At 46.6% G+C, this 26,537-nt stretch overlaps 2 protein-coding genes across 3 annotated transcripts in view; both read right to left on the bottom strand.

Annotated features, from left to right (window-relative positions):
• Positions 1-2,921: 2,921 nt before the first annotated feature.
• Positions 2,922-18,267, bottom strand: PRKAB1 (protein kinase AMP-activated non-catalytic subunit beta 1). 2 transcript variants are annotated; one of them, XM_075568378.1, is made up of 7 exons: positions 18,014-18,267; positions 12,051-12,217; positions 10,490-10,583; positions 7,033-7,147; positions 4,292-4,425; positions 3,166-3,234; positions 2,922-3,088 (listed from the first exon to the last, which is right to left on the bottom strand). In XM_075568378.1, exons 1-7 carry the CDS (start codon positions 18,149-18,151, stop codon positions 3,011-3,013), a joined length of 795 nt encoding a protein of 264 aa, XP_075424493.1. In that variant the 5' UTR covers positions 18,152-18,267; the 3' UTR covers positions 2,922-3,010. The 2 variants fall into 2 exon arrangements, with proteins under 2 accessions (XP_075424493.1, XP_075424494.1); XM_075568379.1 differs by having other exon boundaries at positions 18,019-18,157.
• A 3,228-nt stretch (positions 18,268-21,495) lies between these two features.
• Positions 21,496-26,537, bottom strand: part of TMEM233 (transmembrane protein 233) — an 11,901-nt gene continuing 6,859 nt past the window's right edge. Inside the window, exon 3 of the mRNA XM_075568380.1 lies at positions 21,496-22,916. Coding sequence (XP_075424495.1) covers positions 22,905-22,916 — 12 coding nt within the window. The 3' untranslated portion in view covers positions 21,496-22,904. The remainder of the gene's footprint in view (positions 22,917-26,537) is intronic.

Genomic DNA, 26,537 nt, shown 5'->3' with positions numbered 1-26,537 from the left:
AACAACACCCCTCAATAAAAGCATCCTCACAAATCCTCTTCCCATTACCTGCTCCTGGGGATATTTCTCCTACTCCTGAAAACACACACACACACACACACACACACACACACACACACACACACACACACACACACACACACACACACACACACACACACACACACACACACACACACACACACACACACACACACACACACCCTTCCCTGCTAATGGTGTTATCCCATGTAAGTTTAATACTGACCAACCTTAAAACTCACCTCTCAAAAGAAGCGTCCCAACAGCCTGCACGCATGGTTACTGTCCCACACCCAGTCACTCCTACCAACCATTGTGGCCAAGCACTGCCATCTACAGCACTTATTGTCTCTATCTGTAACTCTCCCATCATACCACTTAGACTGTAAGCTCTTCGGGGCAGGAATTTCCTTTCCTGTGGTCTGACTTTGCAGCGCTTATTGCATTATTTCCTGTACTATTTTGTCTTTGTAAAGCGCTGAGTATACCGTCATCACTACATGCACCTCTGTGATAGACTGAACAGCCTCAGTCACCCAGGAAACACAGAGACAGGATTTTAAAGCAGCAGTCCAAGCCGTCGGGTTTTTCCTTAAGTTTATTTTTTCCCCCTTTTAATGTGTGCATCAATACAATGATCGATCGGCGAAGATTCGGCTCAGGGGGATCACTAAATGGCTGTCAGTGCAGCAGAAGAGGACCAAAGATGCAAAGTTCTGTGGGGAAGATCATGTGACCAGGCAGTCACAAGATACAATTGGTGCACTGCTAGAGAGGGGGCAGGGCTCAAAAAGGGGTGTGCCATAAGAGGAAGGGGATATGACTTTGTAAATGGTTGCTATAGAAACAAAAATGCTTGTTACATTATAATACATTAAAAATGTCATTCGGACATACTTGGGACATATGGGCAAAAACCAAAACTAAATTCCTACTCTCGTCCCCTTGCTCCCAACTCACTCCAATATTTAACAACCGTAAATTCCCACCAGGGTGTGAAAGCCGACAATTCGACCTATTTAAAACAATGGGGATCAGAGCGATCGCGGACCTGCTGAGCGATGGACGGTTCCTGAGTCTCCAAGAATTGCGAACCAAATTAAAAATTAAAATTACCTCACCTGGATACATTTAAGTTTCTCCAAATTTGACACTTTCTACAAAAAATGTCCCCATCGTTGAAATTCCCCCCCTCACAAAATTTGAGAAACTGTTGTGAAGGAGTACATCAAAAAGGTCTAATAACACAAATATATGCCGGCATGGAGAATCCGGCGAACTCTATCGCTCACGACTATATGCTTAAAAGGGAAGCGGAATTGGACATAGTTATTGACAGAGGACTGGGAGGAAATATGGGACGCGGCTTCAGGAACTTCCACCTGTACCACGGTGAAGGAAAACATCTATAAAATAATGTATCATTGGTATCTTACCCCAGTGAGGTTAAAACAAATCTACCCTCTGGCCTCAGATCTATGCTGGAGAGGCTGTGGACATAGAGGGGACATGGCCCATATCTGGTGGTCATGTCCAGAAATTCAGAAATACTGGCTTACGGTACAAGATTTGATAAAAGAGGTCACAGGCCTCACAATTCCTATAGATCCACTGACCTTCCTACTGGGCAGACCGTTAGAGGACATCGATCGCCCAGTATGGAAATTAATCTCATTTATTCTAACAGCAGCAAGGTGTCCGGTCGCACACTCTTTGAAGAAGATAGCGCCCCCACTAAACAGCTAGTGAAAAAAAGAGTCAACGATGTTATGAGTATGGAAAAACTCACGGGCCTTCTTGAAACGCTCAACTGAAGGTTTCTATAAAATCTGGGAACCCTGGTTAACCCATTAATCCGAACCAAACCAGGATACAACCCCAGACGGATAAGAACAGTAGGGCCGTGAAGGATGGATGCCGGGACCCGACCGGACGAGGTGAAGGTGGAATGACTCCCGCTCTGTCCCCCCCCCCCCCCCCCCTCGTCTCTTTCTTTTTCCACACCCCAGGGACCAGATGTGGCCTTGGGGGATCTCTCTCTCTCCCCCCCCCCCCCCCCCCACCCCACATGAACAAGGAAAATACAACTGTATTAGGCCAATACCGATAATGTAAAACTAATGTATGTAAAGATAATTATGCCTAATAAAAACGTTTGAAAAAAAAAAAAGTAATTCGGAGTAGTTTAAAGAAAATGCTACAAGTATTTTCTCATAGTACAGAACTGATTTATTAAAAAAAAAAAACATAGGATATTTCTTGGGCTGCAGCTTTAATGGCAGAGGAGACCGTAAGGAGAGGAGGGAGAGGAGGGACTGTATGTGATATGCACAGCGAGGACCAGACAGTAAGGGAGGGAGGAGAGAGGATGCCAGGAGAGGAGGCCACGGGGATGAGGAAGAGGGAATGAAAAACAGTGCACATCGGGCAGGAGGGAGTGCAAAGAGAGGGGAGGAGGAGGACACGAGATAAATAGGAGGGAGTGTAGTGTACATAGAGAGGAGCAGACAGTGAGGCAGGGAGTGCAAAGGTGAGCAGGGCATGATGGAGGAGAGTGTAAGGTGGGGAAGAGGGGACAAGAGACAGCAAGGCGTTACAGGGAGGGGTGGAAACAAAGAGTTACCCCGGGTGCAGCTAGTAATATATCATTCTATACACCCACTAAGAGATGTAGGTAAAGTACACGGATAAGCTATACCAGCGGTGCTCAACTCTCTTTCCCAGCTTCAGCACCAGTGGCTCAGTGCTGAAGCTGGGATATCCTGAAAACCTGACCTGTTAGGGGGTTCTTGACTGGAGTTGAGCCCCCCTGAGCTATACCACACGTTGGCTCTAACACTAAAAATGAAACACAACATTCCCCATTCATTCTCACACACCGCCAACGTATTTATAGCTCATTTTGTAAAGATTTAATGCATTTATTTTGTATATATAAAATGATGGAAATGGGAAAGTAAATGGAAAGAATAGTTCTTTTTAAAGACGGTCATATCGGTTTATACAGCAGCGTGGTGACATACTTCTTCTTGTAGCGGTGGGTCGCACTTAGCACCATCACTCCATCCTACAAGAATGAAAACCACTTTAGTTCAGGAACACCACAAATTAACTCATTATGCAACAAGAACTTTAATTTTTTACCTTAATTGAAAGGGCGTAAAGATGATTGAGCATGACATGATTAGGCTCCGGTAGCAAGGCTGGATCGCACTGCAAAACAAGTCTCATCTTTAGCAAGACATTCTATTTAAAGCTGCAATTCAGTCAATATCCTGCATGTGTTTTATTTAATAAATCAGTTCTGTAGTAAGAAAAAATACTTTTAGCATTTTCTGTTTTTAAAAAAACAACTTTGAAAGACCAATTTTCTTGTATTGTATTTTAACAAGCATTTGCTAAGGCACTGCCCCTTCATGTCCTGTCACAAGCCCTGGCACACCCCTTTGTCAGCCCTGCCCTCCCTCTAGCACGTGTCAGTGCAGGAGTGCTCATGAATATTCATGAGCTTCCACTGACTGACATGCAGAATATAAACAGATCCCTTCACTAATGATGTCACCAAATTTCACCGATCAATACATGGAGAATGAATTGACCTGCAGCTATACAGTTCTTTAGGTAATTAGAGATTGCACACATGAAACTATTGAAGTAAAAAAATTAATTTAAAAAAAAAAAAAAGACTGAACTGCAGCTTTAAGGTTCTGTTCAATATTACCTCGCAAGCTAGTAAAGTGATTTACTGAGGTCTGTAGTTCACCTAATTAATGGTAGCTCGGACTGGAAGTTATTAAACCCACAAACAGAACAAAAGAAAATACTATACACAGTTGGGCATCTTTTTAGAAAGGAAAGTTGCTGATCCGGGGAGTAAATCTGATTGCCAATATTTGGAGGTAGGAAGGAATTTATTTTCCCCCTTTATGAGACAAATTATCTAATGCTGTCACTGGGGTTTTTTGTTTGCCTTCCTCTGGATCAATATACTGTAAGTACGGATATAGGATAACGTATCTTGTCATCTAAATTTAGCCTAGGTTGAACTTGATGGACGTAAGACTTTTTTCAACTGTATAACTGCGCAACAGCGTAACTGACACACACACACACACACACACACACGGAACAGCAGAGTGCGATCAAAATCCATTTAAGAAATGACCCAATGTACTGATTTAAATGTTTGTATGCGGACTGCTAAAACCTGCAGGAATCCAGGCTCATACATCAAATTAATTTCTATCCACATTAGTTTGCCTTTACTTACGGAAATGCCTGTGTCCTTATTGAGAATAACTTGAAGAAGATGTGGGGGGAGGATAGGGGGAGATTTAAAGCGCTCTTCTAGTTTACAAGTATATGGATCTTGGTGGTACGGTCCAGGCGGCGAGCTTGATAACTCTAACAAACAAAAAAAAGAACCGGTTCCGTTAGGACATGGTCAGTTCTGCGGTAACGGTCATTATGCGATTACAAAGCTTAACGCTGCAATCCAAGCGCTTTCCTTTTTACTTTGGTTTTACGCAGGATTGAAGCAGGGGGTCCCCAAAGCCGATGCCCATTAATTTCAGCTCCGGGGCTTCCAGAGGACCTCCAAAAAAAAGGGGGTGCCGGTAGCCGCTCCGGCTGAGTTAGCCGGGGTTTAAGGTTCCGGCGTCACATGGGCCAATAGGAAGCTGAACCTGATGATGTCACGGCTTCCCATTGGCCGATAGGGTCCCGGGAGCATTGAAACGCCGCCATAATGTCATCCCTGCTAGTCAAGCATTGCGACGACCAGTACCTACTACAAAAAGGTAAGTATCTCTCAGGAAGCGGGGTCCCCGGAGCTGAAATTAGTGGGGTTCAGCTCTGGAGACCTCGTTACAACCCGGTGTAAAAAAAAAACACAAACAAAAAGTGCAGCTGGTTGCCGGAAGCTCTTTTCAATATAGTGCGTTGCGAAGCAGCGGGTACAAGAAGTGACGGGACGATGGTTTGCATGACAATATATTATAGGAATCCTATTACTTCCCTGTGTATTCTTGCCGAGAATTATTTTGCTTTGATGTTCTATATAAAAACACAATGTGTCTGGAATGGAACAAGAGAAACCTTCCCCGTGTGGCCTGACATCGCTTTACTTAGTCTCTCTCCAGTGTGAGGGGTAGCAAGGCAGACTCAGGATTGTGCGGGGGGGGGGGGGGGGACGAGGTGACTGTCAGGGGGGAAGACGAGGTGACCGTCGGGGGGGAGACGAGGTGACCGTCGGGGGGGGGGGGGGGGGAGGGGAAGACGAGGGGACCGTGGGAGGGGAGGGTAAGACGAGGGGACCGTCGGGGGGGGGGGAGGGGAAGACGAGGTGACCGTCGGGGGGGGAGGGGAAGACGAGGTGACCGTCGGGGGGGGGGGGGGGGAGACGAGGTGACCGTCGGGGGGGGGGGGGGAAGACGAGGTGACCGTCGGGGGGGGGGGGGAAGACGAGGTGACCGTCGGGGGGGGGGGAGGGAGATGCCCGTCGGGGGGGGGGGGGGAGGGGAAGACGAGGTGACCGTCGGGGGGGGGAGGGGAAGACGAGGGGACCGTCGGGGGGGGGGAGGGGAAGACGAGGTGACCGTCGGGGATGGAGGGGAAGACGAGTTGACCGTCGGGGAGGGGGGTGGAGGGGAAGACGAGGTGACCGTCGGGGGTGGAGGGGAAGACGAGGTGACCGTCGGGGGGGGAGGGGTAGGTGACCGTCGGGGGGGGGGAGGGGAAGACGAGGTGACCGTGGGGGGGGGAGGGGAAGACGAGGTGACCGTGGGGGGGGAGGGGAAGACGAGGTGACCATCGGGGGGGGAGGGGAAGACGAGGTGACCGTCAGGGGGGGGGGGGGGGGGGAGACGAGGAAGACGAGGTGACCGTCGGGGGGGGGGGAGGGGAGACGAGGTGACCGGAGTTGAGACTCCAAGGAAATGACTCTAATCCTAGTTTCTCAACTAAACAAGAACCTGCTTTGCAGTGTTTGGCCATTGGGTGGGTGGATTATACCTAGAAATGTTTTAAATCTCAATATATCGCTAGTTCAACAAATCTACCTACAGTAGAGGTGGGTAACGCCAATCCTCAACAGGTCAGGTTTTCAGGATATCCCTGCTTCAGTACAGGTGGCCCAATCAGAGGCTCAGTTGAAGACTGAGCCACGTGTGCTGAAGCAATATCTTGAAAACCTGACCTGTTGGTGGCCCTAAAGGTTTAGTCTAGTTTTACAATAGATTTACAAGTAGTACCTTCATGACACGCACGACTTCTTTAGGTGTAGTTTTTATGTGAACTTTTCAGACCTTGCTGACGTACAAGAGTAACACGAGTATTTGCTTGTCAGAGTGTGTATTTATTTTAAAGCCCCTGGCTAAATATACCCAAAGTGTTAGAACTCACACAGGAGTGAAACCGGTTTACCCGGCTTTTACATGGATATGGAGCAGGGGGTCTCTGAAACTGAACCGCGTTTATTTCATTTACGGGGACCCCGTTCCTCCCTAGATATACCAGGGAAGGAGCCGCCGCCACAGTCTCCACCACGGGGAAACAAAATGGAGGTTTAAATCTCCCGCGTCACGGGTTTTAAACCTCCATGAATCGGCGGTGGCTCCTTTTCCTGTACGTACCTCCGGAAGGGATTCACGGCGCTGGAATAAACGCGGTTCAGCTCTGGAGTCCATCTTGATGGCGCTGCCGTCGCACCGTGCCCTGCGCTCTTCCCCACAACAGTTAAACTGATCGTCGGGGGGGGGGAGAGCGCGGGGCTCCTGTAATGGTCTCTTACCTTCTCTCCGGCATCTCCTCATTGTCGCGGCGTCCCGTTGCCGTGACAACGTGACGTAATATGATGATGTGGCTACGATGAAGAGGAGATGCCGGAGCAGGTAAGAGGGCCCGTACTCGCCCCCAGCACAGAGCCCCGCTACATTTCAAGCCGGCTCTGCCCTGCTGTATATGTATGAAGCCGGGTTAAGCTGGGACTGCTGCAAACATGGATAATCATACCTGAAGGGTCTGAGCATTTCTGAGAATCCACCATTAACGCGTCAAACACTTCAAAGTCGGTTTTCTTCACTTGAATGACGTTGTTTACAGTTCCCAGCTGGCTGGTTACTACAGGCTGGACAAAGACAGACAGTCACTTCCTCCTCTACTGACACAGTCACTTCCTCCTCTACTGACACAGTCACTTCCTCCTCTACTGACACAGTCACTTCCTCCTCTACTGACACAGTCACTTCCTCCTCTACTGACACAGTCACTTCCTCCTCTACTGACACAGTCACTTCCTCCTCTACTGACACAGTCACTTCCTCCTCTACTGACACAGTCACTTCCTCCTCTACTGACACACTCACTTCCTCCTCTACTGACACACTCACTTCCTCCTCTACTGACACACTCACTTCCTCCTCTACTGACACAGTCACTTCCTCCTCTACTGACACAGTCACTTCCTCCTCTACTGACACAGTCACTTCCTCCTCTACTGACACAGTCACATCCTCCTCTACTGACACAGTCACATCCTCCTCTACTGACACAGTCACTTCCTCCTCTACTGACACAGTCACTTCCTCCTCTACTGACACAGTCACTTCCTCCTCTACTGACACAGTCACTTCCTCCTCTACTGACACAGTCACTTCATCCTCTACTGACACAGTCACTTCCTCCTCTACTGACACAGTCACTTCCTCCTCTACTGACACAGTCACTTCCTCCTCTACTGACACAGTCACTTCCTCCTCTACTGACACACTCACTTCCTCCTCTACTGACACAGTCACTTCCTCCTCTACTGACACAGTCACTTCCTCCTCTACTGACACAGTCACTTCCTCCTCTACTGACACAGTCACTTCCTCCTCTACTGACACAGTCACTTCCTCCTCTACTGACACAGTCACTTCATCCTCTACTGACACAGTCACTTCCTCCTCTACTGACACAGTCACTTCCTCCTCTACTGACACAGTCACTTCCTCCTCTACTGACACAGTCACTTCCTCCTCTACTGACACACTCACTTCCTCCTCTACTGACACACTCACTTCCTCCTCTACTGACACACTCACTTCCTCCTCTACTGACACAGTCACTTCCTCCTCTACTGACACAGTCACTTCCTCCTCTACTGACACAGTCACTTCCTCCTCTACTGACACAGTCACATCCTCCTCTACTGACACAGTCACATCCTCCTCTACTGACACAGTCACTTCCTCCTCTACTGACACAGTCACTTCCTCCTCTACTGACACAGTCACTTCCTCCTCTACTGACACAGTCACTTCATCCTCTACTGACACAGTCACTTCCTCCTCTACTGACACAGTCACTTCCTCCTCTACTGACACAGTCACTTCCTCCTCTACTGACACAGTCACTTCCTCCTCTACTGACACAGTCACTTCCTCCTCTACTGACACACTCACTTCCTCCTCTACTGACACAGTCACTTCCTCCTCTACTGACACAGTCACTTCCTCCTCTACTGACACAGTCACTTCCTCCTCTACAGACACAGCACGTGAAGTAACACTGGGATGTTGTCCCACTTAGGAGGGAAATGAGCTGATCTATGATTAATTCCCTTTTAAAGCAGCATTTCCCCTTGTTTTTCCCCTAGGTGGAAAGTAGGGGGTCTCTCTGGAACTGAACCGTATAAATTTCAGCTCCAGGGACCCCGTTCCCCGAGATACATACCCCTGGAGAGGCTGCAGGTAAGCTGGCCCCGCAATATGGCTGTTTAAAAAGGTCTCGTGGGCCAATAGGAAGCCGCAATGTCATCCCTGGCAGCTTCCTATTGGCCCATGTGACACAGGGCCTTTAAACAGGCTTGGCCTAGCGACAGCACCTTTAGAGGCAAGTATCTGAGAGCAAGGGGTCCTCAGAGCTGAAATTAACACGGTCCAGCTGCGGAGACCCCCTGCTTCCCAACTAGCCAATGCTGCTTTGATCATCATACACACATAAGACCTTTATATCATTTACAAAACATGTCATTGTCACATATAGGTGAGACGGGAGGAGTGGAAGAATATTGTTCATCTTGGGTTTCCCACCTCACTGATGTAAATATTCCAGGTATTCACTTCCCTTTGTCAGAACAATAAGCAGGGACACAGCAGGCAGCAAGACTGGGACTCAAAGCATCGATTCCCCTACAGAATTACTCCCTTCCCATGGTTTCCCAGTGAGGCGCTCCGTCTTCACTACGCTCCGATTCTAAATTCCCGAAACACGGGCACAGAACAGAGGAAAGGTGTATCTCCTCCCGACCAGTTCCTTGCTTTTGCAGCGATGCAATTATCCAAGCTGCCAATCGACCCATAAAAAGCCTGCTTCCCGGGGCACACAATATGGCTGCCGGCTTCAAGAGGAAGTGCTACGGCTTCCTCAGTAGTGGCTACACCAACCCAAGGAAGCGTCAGACATTAAACATTACAAAGGCCAAAGAGTGGGAGGGAGAAATGCAGCAAGTATCGAATACTACACACGTGATGGAAAAAGAAACCGCTCGCGGGCTTGTGCAGGAAATGCTGCTTTAACATGACTGCTACGCCCCTTTACACTGTGACGCGGCTGCTCGCAGCTCAGCTACGTTATAAAGCCCCAGGACAGCTGCCTTGCACACATCTCGGAGGTTTGCATGGAACAGCGCTGCTTATTTATCGCCGGTTCGGATTGTGGAATAAATAAGATTTGATGTTCTGTTTAAATAGCTTCACTTGTGACAGGAGAAATGTACTTTGGCTCAAAAACACCAATTTACCATCAATATTTAACTCTGTAGAGCAAGGGGTGGCCAACTCCAGTCCTCAAGGGCCACCAACAGGGCAGGTGTTCAGGATATCCCTGCTTCAGCACAGGTGGCTCAATCAATGCCTGCACCACCTGTGCTGAAGCAGGGATATACTGAACCCGACCCATTGCTGGCCCTTGAGGACTGGAGTTGCCCACCCCTGGTGTAAATGTTTCACAGCCCATGTGAGGCGGGTAACTTAACCCCTTTGGTGCCTTATGATGTACCCTGAATGTCACGAGAGCTGCACACCGGTGGCCCGACGACATACAGGCGACGTCATGCTACCAAATTATTATTTTTCCTCGGGTGACATGGCTTTTACACCTGAACCCCTCCCCTTCTGCTCCCGTAACCGGAGGCCTGCCCACGGCCACTTCATCGCAGGGGAACACACGGTCTCGTACTGAAGTACTGCCCGTCTGCCAGCAGTCAAAGGGTTAAAAGCGACAGGAAGCTGCAATATCATTGGCACAAAAGGCTTCCCATTGACCGACCGTGGCGGCCATCTTTGTTATACTTTCATTTTACCGGCACACCGTAAGATAAACCCGGCGTGGTTCAGCGCCCAAAAACCTGTAACCGGACTGACCGCGGCTGAAAGCGTTAGTCGTCCAACAGGAAGCTGCTGCTTTTCAGACGCATCGATGTTACCTCAGAAGGGTCGTGAGTCCAATGTCCATCTACATAAAACTTGTACTGGTGCTCCCCCTCCGGCAGGTCCAATATCGCAGCGAAGTTGTTGTGGCTGAAGCATGAGAATAAAAGGATACGTTTAAATGAACGGAATCACCCCAAAGCCGTCACTATGTATCTCACGCGTCTCTCGCTATTTAGCTGTACTCGGCAGATGGAGAATTCTAAAGTCGACCTAGACTTGCTAGGAAGCCTTCCCTCCCTTCGTCCAGCACAGCCGCCAGCTCGGACTCGACAAAATCCCACATTAACGTGCAAGAGTGACCAACTGCAGTCCTCAAGGGCCATCAACAGAACAGGTTTTCAGGATATCCCGGCTTCAGCACAAGTGGCTCAGTTTGATTGAGCCACTTGTGCTGAAGCAGAGATATCCGTAATACCTGGCCGGCTGGTAGCCCTTACAGACTAGAGATGGCCACTCCTGTGTTGGACACTACATTCATTCTTACCATGTTTAAAGTAAAGAGGCAATTCAAGCCCTGCACGGTTGTTTTTATACCCCATTAATTTCAGCCGCGGGACCCACTGCTTCCCGGGATACAGACCTCCGCAGTCGCGCCGCTACCCGGGATTCACATAATGACGGCGTTCAAATCTCCTGCGCCCCTGTGGGCCAATAGGAAGCAGGGACACCATCCCTGGCGGCTTCCTAATGTCCCGCGGGAGTGGAAGCGTTAAACTTTGCAGAGATACCGGCACCCCGTACGGAGGCACGTATCTCCGGAAGCAGGGGGTCCCCGGAGCTAAAAATAATAGGGTTCAGCTTCGGAGACCCCCCCCCTGCTTCAATCCTGTGTTAAAACAAACAAAAAAAAAATGTAAAAGCAACACCTTGATAGCCCCTTTAACATACACATTACCAATATAGGCTTAATATGTGACGGCCGCACTTAAACATACTTAATCAAAAGAAATGATCCAATCAGGACGACATTATGAATGTTAATGTGCAATGTCTAACTACTTCACACTGAAATACTTTTGTAAATCAAACGTTCAGAAAGTGATTGCAAAACACACAGGACCCCAATAAGCTCATATTGAACCCCCAAAATAACCACAACATATATATAAATGCGTATAAGTGTCAAAGAGGAGTGCTACTGAGCATGGCAATATATATTAATAACCAGAGACAGAACATGAAACACAGACAGACAGAGCTCAGTGCTACATCCAAAGACACTAATACACAGTACACAGAGACGTGGTCTGCCTTGGAGGGGCTCAAGGGCTTACAACACTTAGGCCAAAGAGTTAAACTAAAAGACCATTTTATTCAAACGATATCTATATCTATATCTATCTATATATCTATATCTATCTATATATCTATATCTATATCTATATCCTTATCTATATCTATATCTATACATCTCTATATCTCTAGCTATATCTATTTAGGCACTGTACTGTGTATTAGTGTCTTTGGATGTAGCACTGAGCTCTGTCTGTGGTTCAGAAAGTGATATTTCACAGTAGTGTTTATATACCAAATGTATGCTTTTTTGCGTTTTACCTCTTTATGAGGGGAATTTTCCCCCAGTTATTAAATGACCCAGATAAATAAATTTCTTTGCCGCCCCCTGTCCAGCGAAACACAGTCGGTCGTGCTAGCGTTGGCGGCGCCTTGTCATTCTCCTCCACGTCGTGTCGCCACGCCAAGAATTCCGCTTTCTCCATAGCCTGCAAAAAAAAAAACGCGTGAATGGGAAGAACTGGTCATTACATGAGGAAGCACCCCGCAAAAAGAGAACCCCCATATTCTACCATGTATTTTGGTGGGTGAAACGCATTGTAAAACAATGCTGCAGTAGCCACAGGATGTTCTACTTCAAAAGACCCCCCCAACGGGTCAGGTTTTAAGGATATCCCTGCTTCAGCACAGATGGCTCAGTAGCTTAGCTGTTTAGTGAACCCCTAATGCCGAATCTTCGCCGATCGATCACAGGAGAACGGATCGATCGGCAACTTCGCTAATTACTTATTGTGTGGATTGTATTGATGCACATATTAAATGAAGGGGGGGGGGGGGGAATGGCAGCTTGGACGGCTGCTTCAAGTCCCACACCTGGCCAGTGCTTTGAAAGCTTTGCTTTTAAATACAGAGGGGGTAACAAATATTTGGACTAATCAAAATTGCTCCTTCTTCTTAGGTAGCAGGCATGTTGTGCAATGAATGTTAGATCTGTACAGCAACAACTGTGTTATCTGCCATCTACAAACTGCACCAAACACTACAGAGAACCGACAAGTGCATGAAATAAAAACGAACAATGGGAGAGAGTCGTTTTACAACAGTGTTTCCTTGATGTGTGCGCTGGGCTGTACACACACACACACACACACACACACACACACAAAGCCCGGCTCTCTAGCCTTTGGGATGGGATGTGAATTACATTTGTTTAAGCCTATCATGCCAAGGCAGAGTACAGATTGTATGATTGTTTCAGTTACAAATAGCATACAAGGGTACAACACGATCATGTCATTGTTTCGGTTCCGAACATCTCATGACATTAATATGTTTGGCCGGGAGAAGAGGGATGGAAACTCAGGACATGGCTCTACCCTCACGCAACACAGGAGCGACCTTAGTACCCCCACACAAGGTCATACAAGGGGACAGAGGCACAGCAGGTCAATTAAATTCCAGGTTTGTAATCTAATGCAGAAGGTGGTGGGTTCAAAAAGTTGGACATTTACCTACCGATATTTTGGTTTCTTCAAATCCTACATGGCGGCCAAAAAACTGGGGGGAGAACACCTCCTCCAAACTGAGGTGGGACAAGAATTCTTGACACAGGTATAAAAGGAGGAAGTGTGGTCTCCCCTCTGGCCAGTTATTTCTGTATCAAATCTGGCAAATAAGCACAGACGTACAACATATAGAAAAACACATGGGTGGGAAGTATGCAGCCATAGAGGACCTTATAAACCGAAATATCGGTAGGTAAAATTTCCTTCAGCGTCCTCTATGGCAGACAAAAACCAGCTGGGATTTTCCAAGGCAATTATATTAAATTGGGAAGGAGAACCTGGAACCACTCACTGCCTGAAGCCCCTTCCTGCCTGAACATCTAACCGGCAATGCTTGGTGTGTATTGATAACAAGGCTGCTTCTCTGGAAATTTCCTGTGCAGAAGCTAGAGCTCTTTCTGCCCAGGATGCTGCCATGGCCCTAGGAGATGTTTCATTGCTGTGGGGGCCCAATGAGCCTCTGAGAAAGCCAATTGACCTTTCGTTGGACCTTCGGAGGATAAATAGCAGTGAGAACTTTCCTAAATATCCCCGATTATTGTAGATGGGACTTGATTGCCCCGACTACATCTAAAACGAATGCCATGTTCTCTCCTCGTCACGAACCGCATCCGGGCAGAACGAAGGAACCATGATATCCTGATTAAGATGGAATGTTGAGGATACCCAAAACCTGTTCTCATCACGGTCTTGCCTTGTGGAACTTGTAGATAGGAATCTCTATGCGATAATGCTTGTAACTCTCCGACTGTGCGAGCTGAAGCGATTGCAGGGAGAAAGACCACCTTGATAGACCATTTTTATGGAAAGACCCTGTAGTGGTACAAATGGTGGTGGGTGCAAGGTGATCCAGCAGGAGATTCAAATCCCATGCAGGGACCGGAGAGCAGATACAGGGTTTGATCTTGGAAGTTGCTTTAAATCAATCTCACTACCACAGGATCCAATAATATGTTTATTAAGTAAGGCCCCTCATGCTGGTACCTGTAACTTTAAGGACGTTTGTTTCCATCCCTTATCAAAACCATCCTGAAGGAAACATGCAATTTGTGGAATTGATGATGGAGTAGCTTCTATGGCCTTCTTATGACACTGCATCAAAAAAGTTTCAAGTTCTCCATACTCTGCTAAACTTTTGAAGTAACTCTTCCTGGATTGCCGCAATGTAGCCATTACTCGGTCACACAATCCTAGTCTTCAACCACTCCCCTTCAACCTCCCTGCTGTTAATTGCAGGAACCCTCTGTTGGGAGAGCATACGGGGCCTGGCGTCAACATCGTTGATGAACGTGACATACTCGATGGAGCCTGTATTTTGTTTCATTAGTGCCACAAAGCATGGTCTTTCTTTCTGCAGATGTCCCTGCTTGCCCCACCATACGGCCCGTGAGCGCCCGCACCTGTGCGAACGCTTGTGCACGTGACGCACACTTTTTGTGTGCATGGTCCGTGCGGCTGTGAGCGACAGGCTTGGAAATGTACTTTGGGTGTCTCGCTGGGTAGCTGTCTGTGTGTGTGTGTGTCACTTGGAAGCTGTCTGTGTGTCACTGGGTAACTGTGTCACTTTGAAGTGGTCTGAGTGTCACTGGGGAGTGTGTGTGTGTGTGTGTGTGTGTGTAAGTGTGTGTGAGTTTGTAGATTATATATTTAAAAAAAAATTTAAAAAAAAGACATTCATTATTTATTAACATTGTGCAATTTTCTCATTAGATGGGTGGAAATACATGTCCCACCTTTCAATATACATCAAATAGTCCCCGGTCCCGTTCTTTCTTGACTTATTCAGAGACAATAGAAAACATCTTTTACAGCCTCGTCAGTTACATCATTCAGGCATATACCACTTAGTTATAGAGTGGAGAATATTTAGCTTGGTGGTGTTAAATGATTCTGAATTCTATAAATCCAAACACACACTTTATACATTTCCTTAACCAGCCTTAACATAGCAATCACCCGTTTTTCTCAGGGTCAGACAAAATGTTCTTAGTTAATCATCAACATTAGAACACTGTTTCTTCATTTAGCAATATTTACTTTGATTAACACAACCCTCTTGTTCTGTCACTAAGTAACTATTGAATTAACTATGTCCCTTATCTTTTAAGACTGATCTCTATTGTATTGTCTTTTACTAACCTTTGATTCCAAACTCATGGTTATATACTATTCAACTCAGACATTAAACATACCAAGTTTATTAAATCACAAAGCATTTCTACACCTGCCTGTCTTCTGGCTGATTTATCTCATCTTTGCAGAGGCAGCCTATAACTTTCCAATATAATTTCTAGCTTAATACTAAATTACTTATTTTAACTAGTTACATGATATATATATATATCTATATATATAGATATATATACACACAAAATATAGGAAACCCACTGATTTTTAAATTAGAAACATGTCTGAGCAACCTTTGCCTCGAGGTGCCTTCTTCGATTCTTTCATCGAAATTCGATATCCTCACAGTTCTGGATATATATGATGTAGCTGTTGCAGGCTTAATCGTTGCTCTTAACAGTATGTATTGCTTCTGAAGGATACCCTCCATATGCCTATCCATGGGCTCCTTGAGAAAGAAACCATCTAAGGAATTGTAATCTTGCAATTCTGGCTATGGCTGCATCCACCTTTGGTGGAACGTTCCAATTCCTACAGGTCCTCTTCATTGAAGAGATACATCTTCATAAATGCCCTCCTCATTGCAGTTCTCCCATCAAGGGATGACCACTCTGCTGTTATTGATGTCCTTGATCGATCTACAGACAGAAAAGAAAGGAACGATCCAGTTTCCTCCTTCCTTAGAAGAGGAACATTCTCATAGCTCAGAAAAACCTGCTATGTCTTGCCGCTCCACAACACTCATTATCCAAATCCACGGAAGTCTGAGATCTTGTTCTTTTCAGATTCTCATGTTCTTCCCTCTTTTCTAATGATTGGTGCAATGTGTACTTCATCCAATCTATGAAGCTATTCAGTTAAGACAATCCCTTTTCTTCATTCTGTTAATTATTTAGTCAATGCACAGCATTGTGAGATGACCGGAAGCTTGCCAGCACAGTACTTTGACTTGGAACCTGCCTTCTTAGGTTTGAGAGGCTGATAAGACTTCAATTTTCCTGCAGGCACTGGTAGGTTGACACCTTACTAATAGTGGCACACAGACTCTACTCACCGCTCCAAAAGGCAGCCAGCTGCAAACTGGGACTAAATATATAAAGCTCTACACGTCTACTGCTCTCCAGGACATCCTCCAAAATCACTGGTACATTCTGGTGCCACCAGGCAGAAAAGGTAATAATAAACCATGCACAGCACCTCCGCCAGCATGCTCAAGCAAAACAGAAGGGAAGACTCCGCTGCAAGCCTGGTTCTTACCACGTACGACCTCAGCATCACTACGGGACTTCTGTTCAGACTGAACTCGGGGGGAGAAGGGGGAGCGAGCTCTTACAGTATAGCAGTTAGAGCGGGGCCAGGTATTGGAGCAGGACCCCACTTCAGGACGGCATGCTCGCACGAATAGATTGTTTTTTTTACAGTTCCACTAAATAGGAACAAACACTCCCCCAACTAAGGTACAAGAAAAATAAAATGACCAGAGGGGAGACCACACCTCCTTTATACCCGTGTGAAGCATTCTTGTCCTAACCCAGCTTGGACAAGGCGTTACCCTAGCTGGTTCTGACTGCCATCAAGTTCACTGAAGAAAACAAAAATGAGATTGTGAATTTGCAGCGGGGCGCAATCCATCTTATTTCTAACTGCAAAGTTTAACTTCCACCGCCTGCTTTTTTGTCTGCAATCCCTGGTAATATGACTCCATGTATGTCTTCTTCCCTATGACAGACAGAACTCACATTTGTGTATTGTACTGCAGCAACACAAACAAAGGCAGGGGGGGGTATGAAGGCAGGAGGGGGATTGTATGAAGGCAGGAGTGGGGGGTATGAAGGCAGGAGGGGGGGTATGAAGGCAGGAGGGGGGGTATGAAGGCAGGAGGGGGGGTATGAAGGCAGGAAGGGGGGGTATGAAGGCAGATGGGGGGTATGAAGGCAGGAGGGGGGGGTATGAAGGCAGATGGGGGGGTATGAAGGCAGGAGGGGGGGTATGAAGGCCTGAGGGGGGGTATGAAGGCATGAGGGGGGGTATGAAGGCATGAGGGGGGGTATGAAGGCATGAGGGGGGTATGAAGGCAGGAGGGGGGGTATGAAGGCAGGAGGGGGGGGTATGAAGGCAGGAGGGGGGTTATGAAGGCAGGAGGGGGGGTATGAAGGCAGGAGGGGGGGTAAGAAGGCAGGAGGGGGGGGTAAGAAGGCAGGAGGGGGGGTAAGAAGGCAGGAGGGGGGGTAAGAAGGCAGGAGGGGGGGGTAAGAAGGCAGGAGGGGGGGGTAAGAAGTCAGGAGGGGGGGTATGAAGGCAGGAGGGGGAGTATGAAGGCAGGAGGGGGGGTATGAAGGCAGGAGGGGGGGTGTGAAGGCAGGAGGGGGGGTGTGAAGGCAGGAGGGGGGGTGTATGAAGGCAGGAGGGGGGGTGTATGAAGGCAGGAGGGGGGGTGTATGAAGGCAGGAGGGGGGGTGTATGAAGGCAGGAGGGGGGGTGTATGAAGGCAGGAGGGGGGGTGTATGAAGGCAGGAGGGGGGATATGAAGGGGAGAGGGGTAAGGGGGCCCCTCTGAGGCCCTGGTGTTACTCGGTCATATAAACCGTCTACCTTACTGTCCTCTGCCGGGAAGAGGTCCGCGTCCTCGGGGCTGTCCATCAGAATTTTGGCCCTGTCTTCCCCTTTGCCGCCGCTATCCCTCCGGGACCCCTTCTGAGGCCCGGGCCGCTCACTGCTCGTGTTGCCCATCTTCGGATCACCGCTGCTCCGAGCTCTGTACCGGTCGGGGGGGGGGACCTGTGTGCAGCACCGACTTGGTTGGTGGTTCCTGCTTCCGGCTAGTCTCCCTCTGACTTCCGGTGAGGCTGGAGGACAATGCGTTCCAAGCCTCGCGGTGAATCCCGTGCACGTCGAGGCATATACAGAAGCCGCTATGGTCCAAACAATAACCGAGAAGGCTCTGTAATAACTTGCGCGTGACGTCACGGAGTAAGACTGCTCCCATCATTATGAATCATTCTGACTAAGACACTTCCTTTCTGTAACGTAGAAAAACAGGGCTAACATCACCTAGACCAGGGGTGCTCAACTCATTCCTCAAGGACCACCAACAGGTCAGGTTTTCAGGATATCTCTGCTTCAGCACAAGTGGTTCAATCAGTGGGCTCGGTCAACAACTGCACCACCAGTGCTGAAGCAGGGATATCCTGAAAACCTGACCTGTTTGTGGCCCTTGAGGACAGGAGTTGGCCGCCCCTGCCCTAGACTCTTAAGTTCCTAGGAGCCGGGCCCTTATTACAGTTTGTATCGTTTGTATGCATCTGTTTGTGTAATGATCAAATCTTTGTACCTCCATTGTACCTCGCTGCAGAATATGTTGGCGGTCTACAAATAAACGATAATAATCTCTAATAAAGCGGTATTATGAGCTATTACTGCATTTATTTCCCCTGGGCCTCACCTTCATTTGAGCAAAGAAAAGATTCTTTAGGGAGATCCCCAAGAACCATTTAAAGCAGCCGTAAAAGCTGCCGTATTTTATTTTTCTCCCTTTAATATGTGCATCAATACAATCCACACAATAATAAGTAATTAGCTAAGTTGCCGATCGATCTGTTCTCCTTTGGTCGATCGGCGAAGATTCGGCTCGGGGGTTCACTCAATGACTGTCAGTGCAGCAGAAGAGGACCAAAGATGCAAAGCTCTGTGGGGAAGATCACGTGGCCAGGCAGTCATTAAATGCAATTGGTGCACTGCTAGAGAGAGGGCAGGGCTCAAAAAGGGGTGTGACAGAGCCTGTTACAGGAGAGGAAGGGGATGTGACTTTGTAATTGGTTGCTATACAAACAAAAAAAGTTACATTATAATAGATTAAAAATGTCATTTAGAGTTGTTTTAAAAAAATGCTACAAATATTTTCTCATAGTACAGAACTGATTTATTAAAAAAGGAAGGTTAGGGTTCCTTACAACACATCTGATTTCAGACGCGCTATTAGAGAGGGTCGGGGTTCCTTACAACACATCTGATTTCAGATGCGCTATTAGAGAGGGTCGGGGGTCCTTACAATGCATCTGATCTCAGACGCGCTATTAGAGAGGGCCGGGGTTGTATTGTATTGTATGTCTTTATTTATATAGCGCCATTAATGTACATAGCGCTTCACAGTAGTAATACATGTGGTAATCAAATAAATAACAGGGGTTCCTTACAATGCATCTGATCTCAGACACTATTAGAGAGGGTTGGAGTTCCTTACAATGCATCTGATCTCAAGCACATACTTGAAAACGAGGGGTAACGCTCAATGTAAAAACATTTTTATAAATAAAATATAGATGTGTGCAAGCATTTAATGAAAAGATTTTTTTAAAGCAAGTGAAAATTCAAAAAAATATATTTAGATGTCCTTTCTCTAGAGTTACATATCAGAATACAAGATACATTGCTGTCTTGCAAAGTGCAGCTGTTCCTAACCAAGTGGCAGGCACTAATCTGAGGCCAGGAGCTGAGCCAGCACTTTCACCTGACCATCTGTCCACGTTTATAACAAGCTGGAATAACCCAGCCTGTCTGAGAGTCTCAGAGAACCTTCGGACCACACAAATAATATCTATAAAAAGGACATTTAAAATACAGCTCCAATATTGGCAGCTGAGTGTAAATAACGGTCTGCTATGAATTTTTTAAACCAAAGATAAGCTTTTTCACATTTCTGTGCCTAGAAATTATATCAAATGCGGAATCGCAAGTCTACAGCACTCGCAAACATCTAATCTGGGTAATATGTACAAAAGAGTTTTTTTTTTTAAACCAGCTTTGGTCCTTTATGATCAATGCAATACTTTATTTGCGAATTGTGAATACATGTAACAGGGCAGGTCTCCTAACCCTATCTTTGTGAAAGGTAACAGAAAAAAGGGGTCTTTCTCACCCAAAGAACAATGTAAAACAGACTTAGGGTTGCGAAGTGCATTCTCCAAAAATACTGGACACAATGGTGAAAGGTGTGACGCGCTCGAGACACACACCTCTCTGCCCTCCATGCGGTTTCCTCCTCTCCTTGTCTCCGCCGCCAGGATCCTGACACCTCCTCCTGATTGGCTGCATTACCCAGCATGTAATTTACCCAGGATGTACTTTACAGTGTGGTACATCTTTTCATGTCGCTCTGTGTAACTTTGCTGCGCTATTTTATTAAAAGCAGCCGTTCTCCTTTCCAACGGATGGGACTTGAAATAAAATACTCCGCCTTTGTGTTCATAATGCAGGTAGCGAAACATATCCCAAAACAGCCCGAAAACAAATCTTGCCATTCCTGCTGCTGCTGTTCGGAGGATCTTTGAGGACTCAGACCTCACCGAGGAAAATATCCTCGAACGATTTTCCTGTTTCCGTGGCCAGATCTGTTAGTAATAAATTGGGACTCGTAAAGAAGGTTAAAACGTAAAGGAAATATTCTAAGGTTGCCGGTTCTGCGAGTGTAGTAGTGGGTTCTTACAATTCATTACGTAGGACAGGGGTGGTCAACTCCAGACTTCCAGGGCCACCAACAGGCCAGGTTTTCAGAATATGCCAGCTTCAGCACAGGTGGCTCAATCAGAGGCTCGGTCTTCGAGCAGGGACTGATAGATCGACCTGTGATGAAGCAGGGACTTATTGAGACACCTGTGCTGAAGCAGGGATATCCTGAAAACCTGGCCTGTTGGTGGCCCTTAAGGACTGGCATTGGACGCCCCTGACATAGGAACAAGTTGGTGTTTAGGATTCTTTTAAACTCTTAGGCGTTGTGCTATCAAAGCATACATTGTTTAAAGGACTCACGCCAATATATGTTAATAAGAGGGGCCGCGTGTTTAAAATGGAACAGGACGGGGGAGATTACTGTATGTTATTGTGATGTCAGCCACCCCAGTGTAAAGTTTGACTTGTTCTGCGTGGTAACGCAAAGACGCTCTCTGTGTAACCAGACTGAAGAATAAAACCTCCTTCTCTCTTGTTCACATACATTTATTTTCCTGAAGTACAAAGTTATGAAAATCTATAAATCCAACACATATATTTTTAGAAGACAATTATATTATAAACGAAGCATATTTACCAAAATAAAACAGTCAAATAAACACATGTACAAAAATAGTTTGAGAGGTTTTTTTTTTGATACGTTGATTGTCAGTTTCCAGAATCTTTCTTTATAAAGTTCTGACGAATTTGTTGTTCTCATTTGTTTTAAGTTTTATCTTCTTTTTTTTTTAAATTTATTGTTGAATTTTTTTTGATGCATAACACATTCAGCAGATGGAACAAAAACCCCGTAACTCACCGAGTGCCTCTGCGGGGTATTGCACTGTAAGGCACATTGTGAGATCAGTCACTTTATTTTATATGCAGATACAAAAACCCTGCACCGTATTGCACAGCCAATAAAAAACCCCACGTTGTGAGCACGTCTCGGACAGGTCTGCAAACCCGCCCTTCCCCAAGATCGCTTAGCATGCAGTGCTTCCAATGCAGCCAGGGATTCTGGGTAATGATATGCAAATGAGCACAGTGTCACCGTTGGTGTCTTATCCATTTTATATACTTAAATTTGAATAAGTGCCCGTGCCCAGAACAATTCTGCACAGTGCAATGAGATGCAGGCTAAACAGCAGCTTCCAGTAATACACATTTTTTAGGAAGGGCTTTTTTTCTGCCGTGATGTTTCCACGTCCAATTTGTACACGAATTGTGCCAATAATGGTGTGCAAGGAAAACGTTACAAATGGCTGTTCAATGAAACTACTGAGCGCATCCCTGGAGTGAGGTGAGATAACACATCTTACAGTGCAGCGGGTCTCAAGACCCCACCCAACAGGTCAGGATTTCAGGATATCCCTGCTTCAGCACAGGTGGCTCAATCAGTGTCACTGATTGAGCCACCTGTGCTTAAGCAGAGACTGAGCCACCTGTGCTGGCGCAGGGACTGATTGAGCCACCTGTGCTGAAGCTGGGATATCCTTAAAACCTGACCTGTTGGGGGATGGCAGTTGAGAACCCCCCGTATTACAGTGCCGGAAATATCTGACACCTTTTGTCACTGGGCTAAAAAGTGTCACTTTTGCTTTGCGGGAAGCTGGGGAAACACGTTTGTGTCAGGTTATACAGAACACCATCAAGCATATAATGAGCGCAAATATGCCAAATATTCCGGTGCGATTCATAAATGAACATTTGCTTTATTACATCACTTTAAAGTAATTGACATTGATGCCTTTGCCAAGGGGGCCGACCTTCCAGGCATCTCACCAATGGACCCCTAAGACAGCTATTTCTTGCTGAACAGAGACTCACATGTGATATGTTTGTATATACAGTATATAATCCGTGTGCATCCAGCATGTCCATTTAGTAACTGAAGAATTTGTGTTTGTTTGCAAAACACTCGCCTTCCTCCTCTGAGCGTCTGAAGAGCCTGATTTAGGTTCGCTGTAAATACTGTCTTCATACGCTGTTCCGCTGTTCAAATTGTTTCCTGAAATGAAAAATATGCAGATGCGATCGTTTCGTAACGTTACAACGTAACATCGGAAAACACTTTACAGTAACATTTCCTTGTAAAGGAGCAATCTAAGCATCTTTAAAAAAAAAATGGTTTCCCCCCCCTCCCCCCAGGATTGAAGCAGAGGGTCTCTGGAGCTGAACCCCATTAATTTCAGCTTCGGGGATCCCCTGCTTCCAGAGATACGGCCCTCCGTAGTGGGTGCCGGTAGCCGCTCCGGCTGAGCTAGCTGGGCTTTAAAGCTCCCGCATCACATGGGCCAATAGGAAGCCAAACCTGATGACGTCACGGCTTCCTATTGGCCAGCAGTGCGTGGGAGCTTCGAACAGTGATCATTACATCATCCGGCTAACGGCACCTACTACAGATGTAAGTATCAACAGAACCAGAGGGTGCCCGGAGATGAAATTAGCGGGGCTCAGTTTCGGAGACCCCCTGCTTCAATCCTGGGCAAAATGATTATTATTATTATTATTTTTAAAGAGCCATGGATTGCCGCCATTGCCGTATGGATTGTCACTATGCCTTATGGATTGTCACTATGCCGTATGGATTGTCGCTATGCCGTATGGATTGTCGCTATGCGATATGGATTGTCACTATGCCGTATGGATTGTCACTATGCCGTATGGATTGTCGCTATGTGATATGGATTGTCACTATGCCGTATGGATTGTCGCTATGTGATATGGATTGCCGCCATTGCCGTATGAATTGCCCCTATGCCGTATGGATTGTCACTATGCGATATGGATTGCCGCCATTGCCATATGGATTGCCCCTATGCCATATGGATTGCCCCTATGCCGTATGGATTGCCCCTATGCTGTATGGATTGCCCCTATGCGATATGGATTGCCGCTACGCCACATGGATTGCCCCTATGCCATATGGATTGCCCCTATGCCGTATGGATTGCCCCTATGCTGTATGGATTGCCCCTATGCTGTATGGATTGCCGCTATACCGTATGGATTGCCACTATATCATATGGATTGCCCCTATGCTGTATGGATTGCCGCTATACCATATGGATTGCCGCTATGCCGTATGGATTGCCGCTTTAGCCCGGGTTACTGGTCGCCTGGCAGTGAATGGGGTTAATGACAAAGATACGCATGTAGGGATCATTCAAAGATTGCTCTTCAGATGCAGCACAGTGTATATGTGTGTATATGTGTGTATGTGTGTGTATATGTGTGTATGTGTGTGTATGTATGTGTATATGTGTGTATGTGTGTGTATATGTACTGTATGTATGTGTGTGTATGTATGTATGTATGTGTGTGTATGTGTGTGTATGTGTGTGTATGTGTGTATGTGTGTATATGTATGTATGTGTGTGTGTATGTATGTGTATATGTGTGTATGTGTGTGTATATGTACTGTATGTATGTGTGTGTATGTATGTATGTATGTGTGTGTATGTGTGTGTATGTGTGTGTATGTGTGTGTTTTACATCTTTACTAAGGGACAATATTAGTCCCGTTTTGCAGCTGCTTTGTCCTACTTGGAAATAATAATAGATGTTGAAAGATGGTGGTTTTGTGCCTTGTTTTATTAAAGTATTATTGTCTCTTACATGTAATCTTTGAGTGTCAACATAACCCCAACATGCCGGTGCAAAGCCGGTGCAAAGCCGGTGCAAAAACTCAGCAGCAGATTTATCAATAGATTGATTGAAATGTGGTAAATCTGGTGTTATTTTCTGGGCAATTCTGACGTTTGTTTCATAGCCATGGGACCTTGAAATATAGCCCCCTAATGGCATAATGATTTAAATGCTGACGTTTCTTCAGTCGCAATAATGGAAACAAGGATTATTACCAGGCAACACTCGGAAATCTTGCAAAGCACAGGGAGAACTGCTCTTGGAGATAAAGCGTGAATGCAGCATGTGTAGAAAGCAAACAAGGCCTCACTTTTATCACTGAGGTTACTTAGCTCTAATATCCAGTGACAGCGTCAGTCCCACGGGAAGGCCTGGTCTCAGGGATCGGACCGTGGGGCAGTAACATGTGTGCCCTCCCTGCTCTGGAAGGGACATCGGAGCTAAGTAACCTCAGTGATAGAAGTAAGGCCTTGTTTGTTCATTCATGCTCCATGCCCAAATTAAACTCTCTCTGTGCTTTGCAGGATTTCCGTGGGAACTATAACTTTTGCTGGGGATTACTTGTATCGAAAGGTTAATGTAGGAGCCTCGCTTGGCCCGAGCACCTCATCAATATACCGTGACGCTATCATTTCTCCATATGGCGTGATCTTCATTTTTTTCTGGGTGTAATTCAGTCTGATTAATGAGCGGATTCCTGTTGATCAGGGGGTGCGCGCAAACTTTTAAAGTTGTGCCCGCCGACCCCTCCACCACCCCCCCCCCCCGCCCTCTTACCTGCTCTTCGGCATCTCCTCCTCTGCGACGTTGCGTTGTCATGGCAATGCACCATCATGGCGTCATGCAGGAGGAGAAGCCAGAGAGAAGGTAAGAGGTAGTTACAGAGGTTGCGCGCTCTCTCCCGGCAATCAGTTTAAATGTTGTGGGGAAGAGCGCGGGGCCTCTGCAAGCACGGCGCCCCCCTTAGAAAGTTTTGCGCCACCCCCCAGTTTGCGCACCCCTGCTGTAGATCACTCAGGTGGCACGTGGCAGGTCCAGGGCAGTTACAACTTCTCCATTTCCAAGAGCCACATCTATATTCACAATTTCTTTGTTAGTTTATCTAACTGTTGCTAAGAAAGTCACCCGACTCCTGGAAATATTGCAAGGCATTTAATCAATAAATCAATTTTAAAAAAAAAACACATAGTAAGAAATGACCCTATATTCCGTGATCTGACCCTTAACATCAGGGGTCTCAAACTCAGTCCCCAAGGGCCACCGACAGACCAGGTTTTATGGATATCCCTGCTTCAGCACAACTGATTGAGCCACCTGTGCTGAAGCAGGGATATCCATAACAGCTGGCCTGTTGGTGGCCCTTGAGGACTGAATTTGAGACCCGTGCTTTACATGAAGTGAACATCCCAGGTGGGATTTGCCTCTTTTTGGCAGGAGCTCAGCATGGGGAAACTGAACGTGTGTGCGCTTCTCCTGGGGTTACTTGTCTGATTGCATCTTCTGCGTCTGAAAGCGCAAACCACGGCACTCATAAACCATCTGACCTTTCAGTCACCAACCCTTTACTCTATGAAATATGAAGACAGGTACCGCGTCAGGCTTTAAATACAAAAACAATGGGTCCCAAACAATTAAGAAGAGCAGCGAGGTTGTCCAACCTTTTGCCATCAAGGCAACCAAGATAAATGGTTGGCATCAGAATGATAAACTCGGATAAACGGGTAGAGCTCGGATGTTCTTGTCTAAACTTAGTAACTCTCCCCATTGTGTCTTGCTCGCTCTGTATTTCCCCCAAAGGTGTACTCCTACTTAACACACATACAACGGAGTGTCACAACTATTTTTATTTATATGGCAACATAGAATTTGACCGCAGAAAACAACCACTTAGCCCCCCGAGTCTGCCCATTTCCTACCTGCTGTAGGACATCAGACCCTATTCGATCCTTTCGTATTTAGGTTTTAGCCTTATGTATATCCT

This window comes from Ascaphus truei, chromosome 13 (assembly GCF_040206685.1).
Source record: "Ascaphus truei isolate aAscTru1 chromosome 13, aAscTru1.hap1, whole genome shotgun sequence".
Classification (NCBI taxonomy): Eukaryota; Metazoa; Chordata; class Amphibia; order Anura; family Ascaphidae; genus Ascaphus; species Ascaphus truei.
This window is presented reverse-complemented; position numbering and strand designations above follow the sequence as displayed.

Excerpts from the sequence above, each read along its gene's own strand:
- PRKAB1 (XM_075568378.1), bottom strand. The coding sequence starts at position 18,151 with ATGGGCAACACGAGCAGTGAGCGGCCCGGGCCTCAGAAGGGGTCCCGG. Across the intron at positions 10,584-12,050 it reads AAAATTCCCCTCATAAAGAG|CCACAACAACTTCGCTGCGA; the intron begins GTAAAACGCAAA and ends CTCATGCTTCAG. Across the intron at positions 7,148-10,489 it reads GGACTCACGACCCTTCTGAG|CCTGTAGTAACCAGCCAGCT; the intron begins GTAACATCGATG and ends GTCTTTGTCCAG.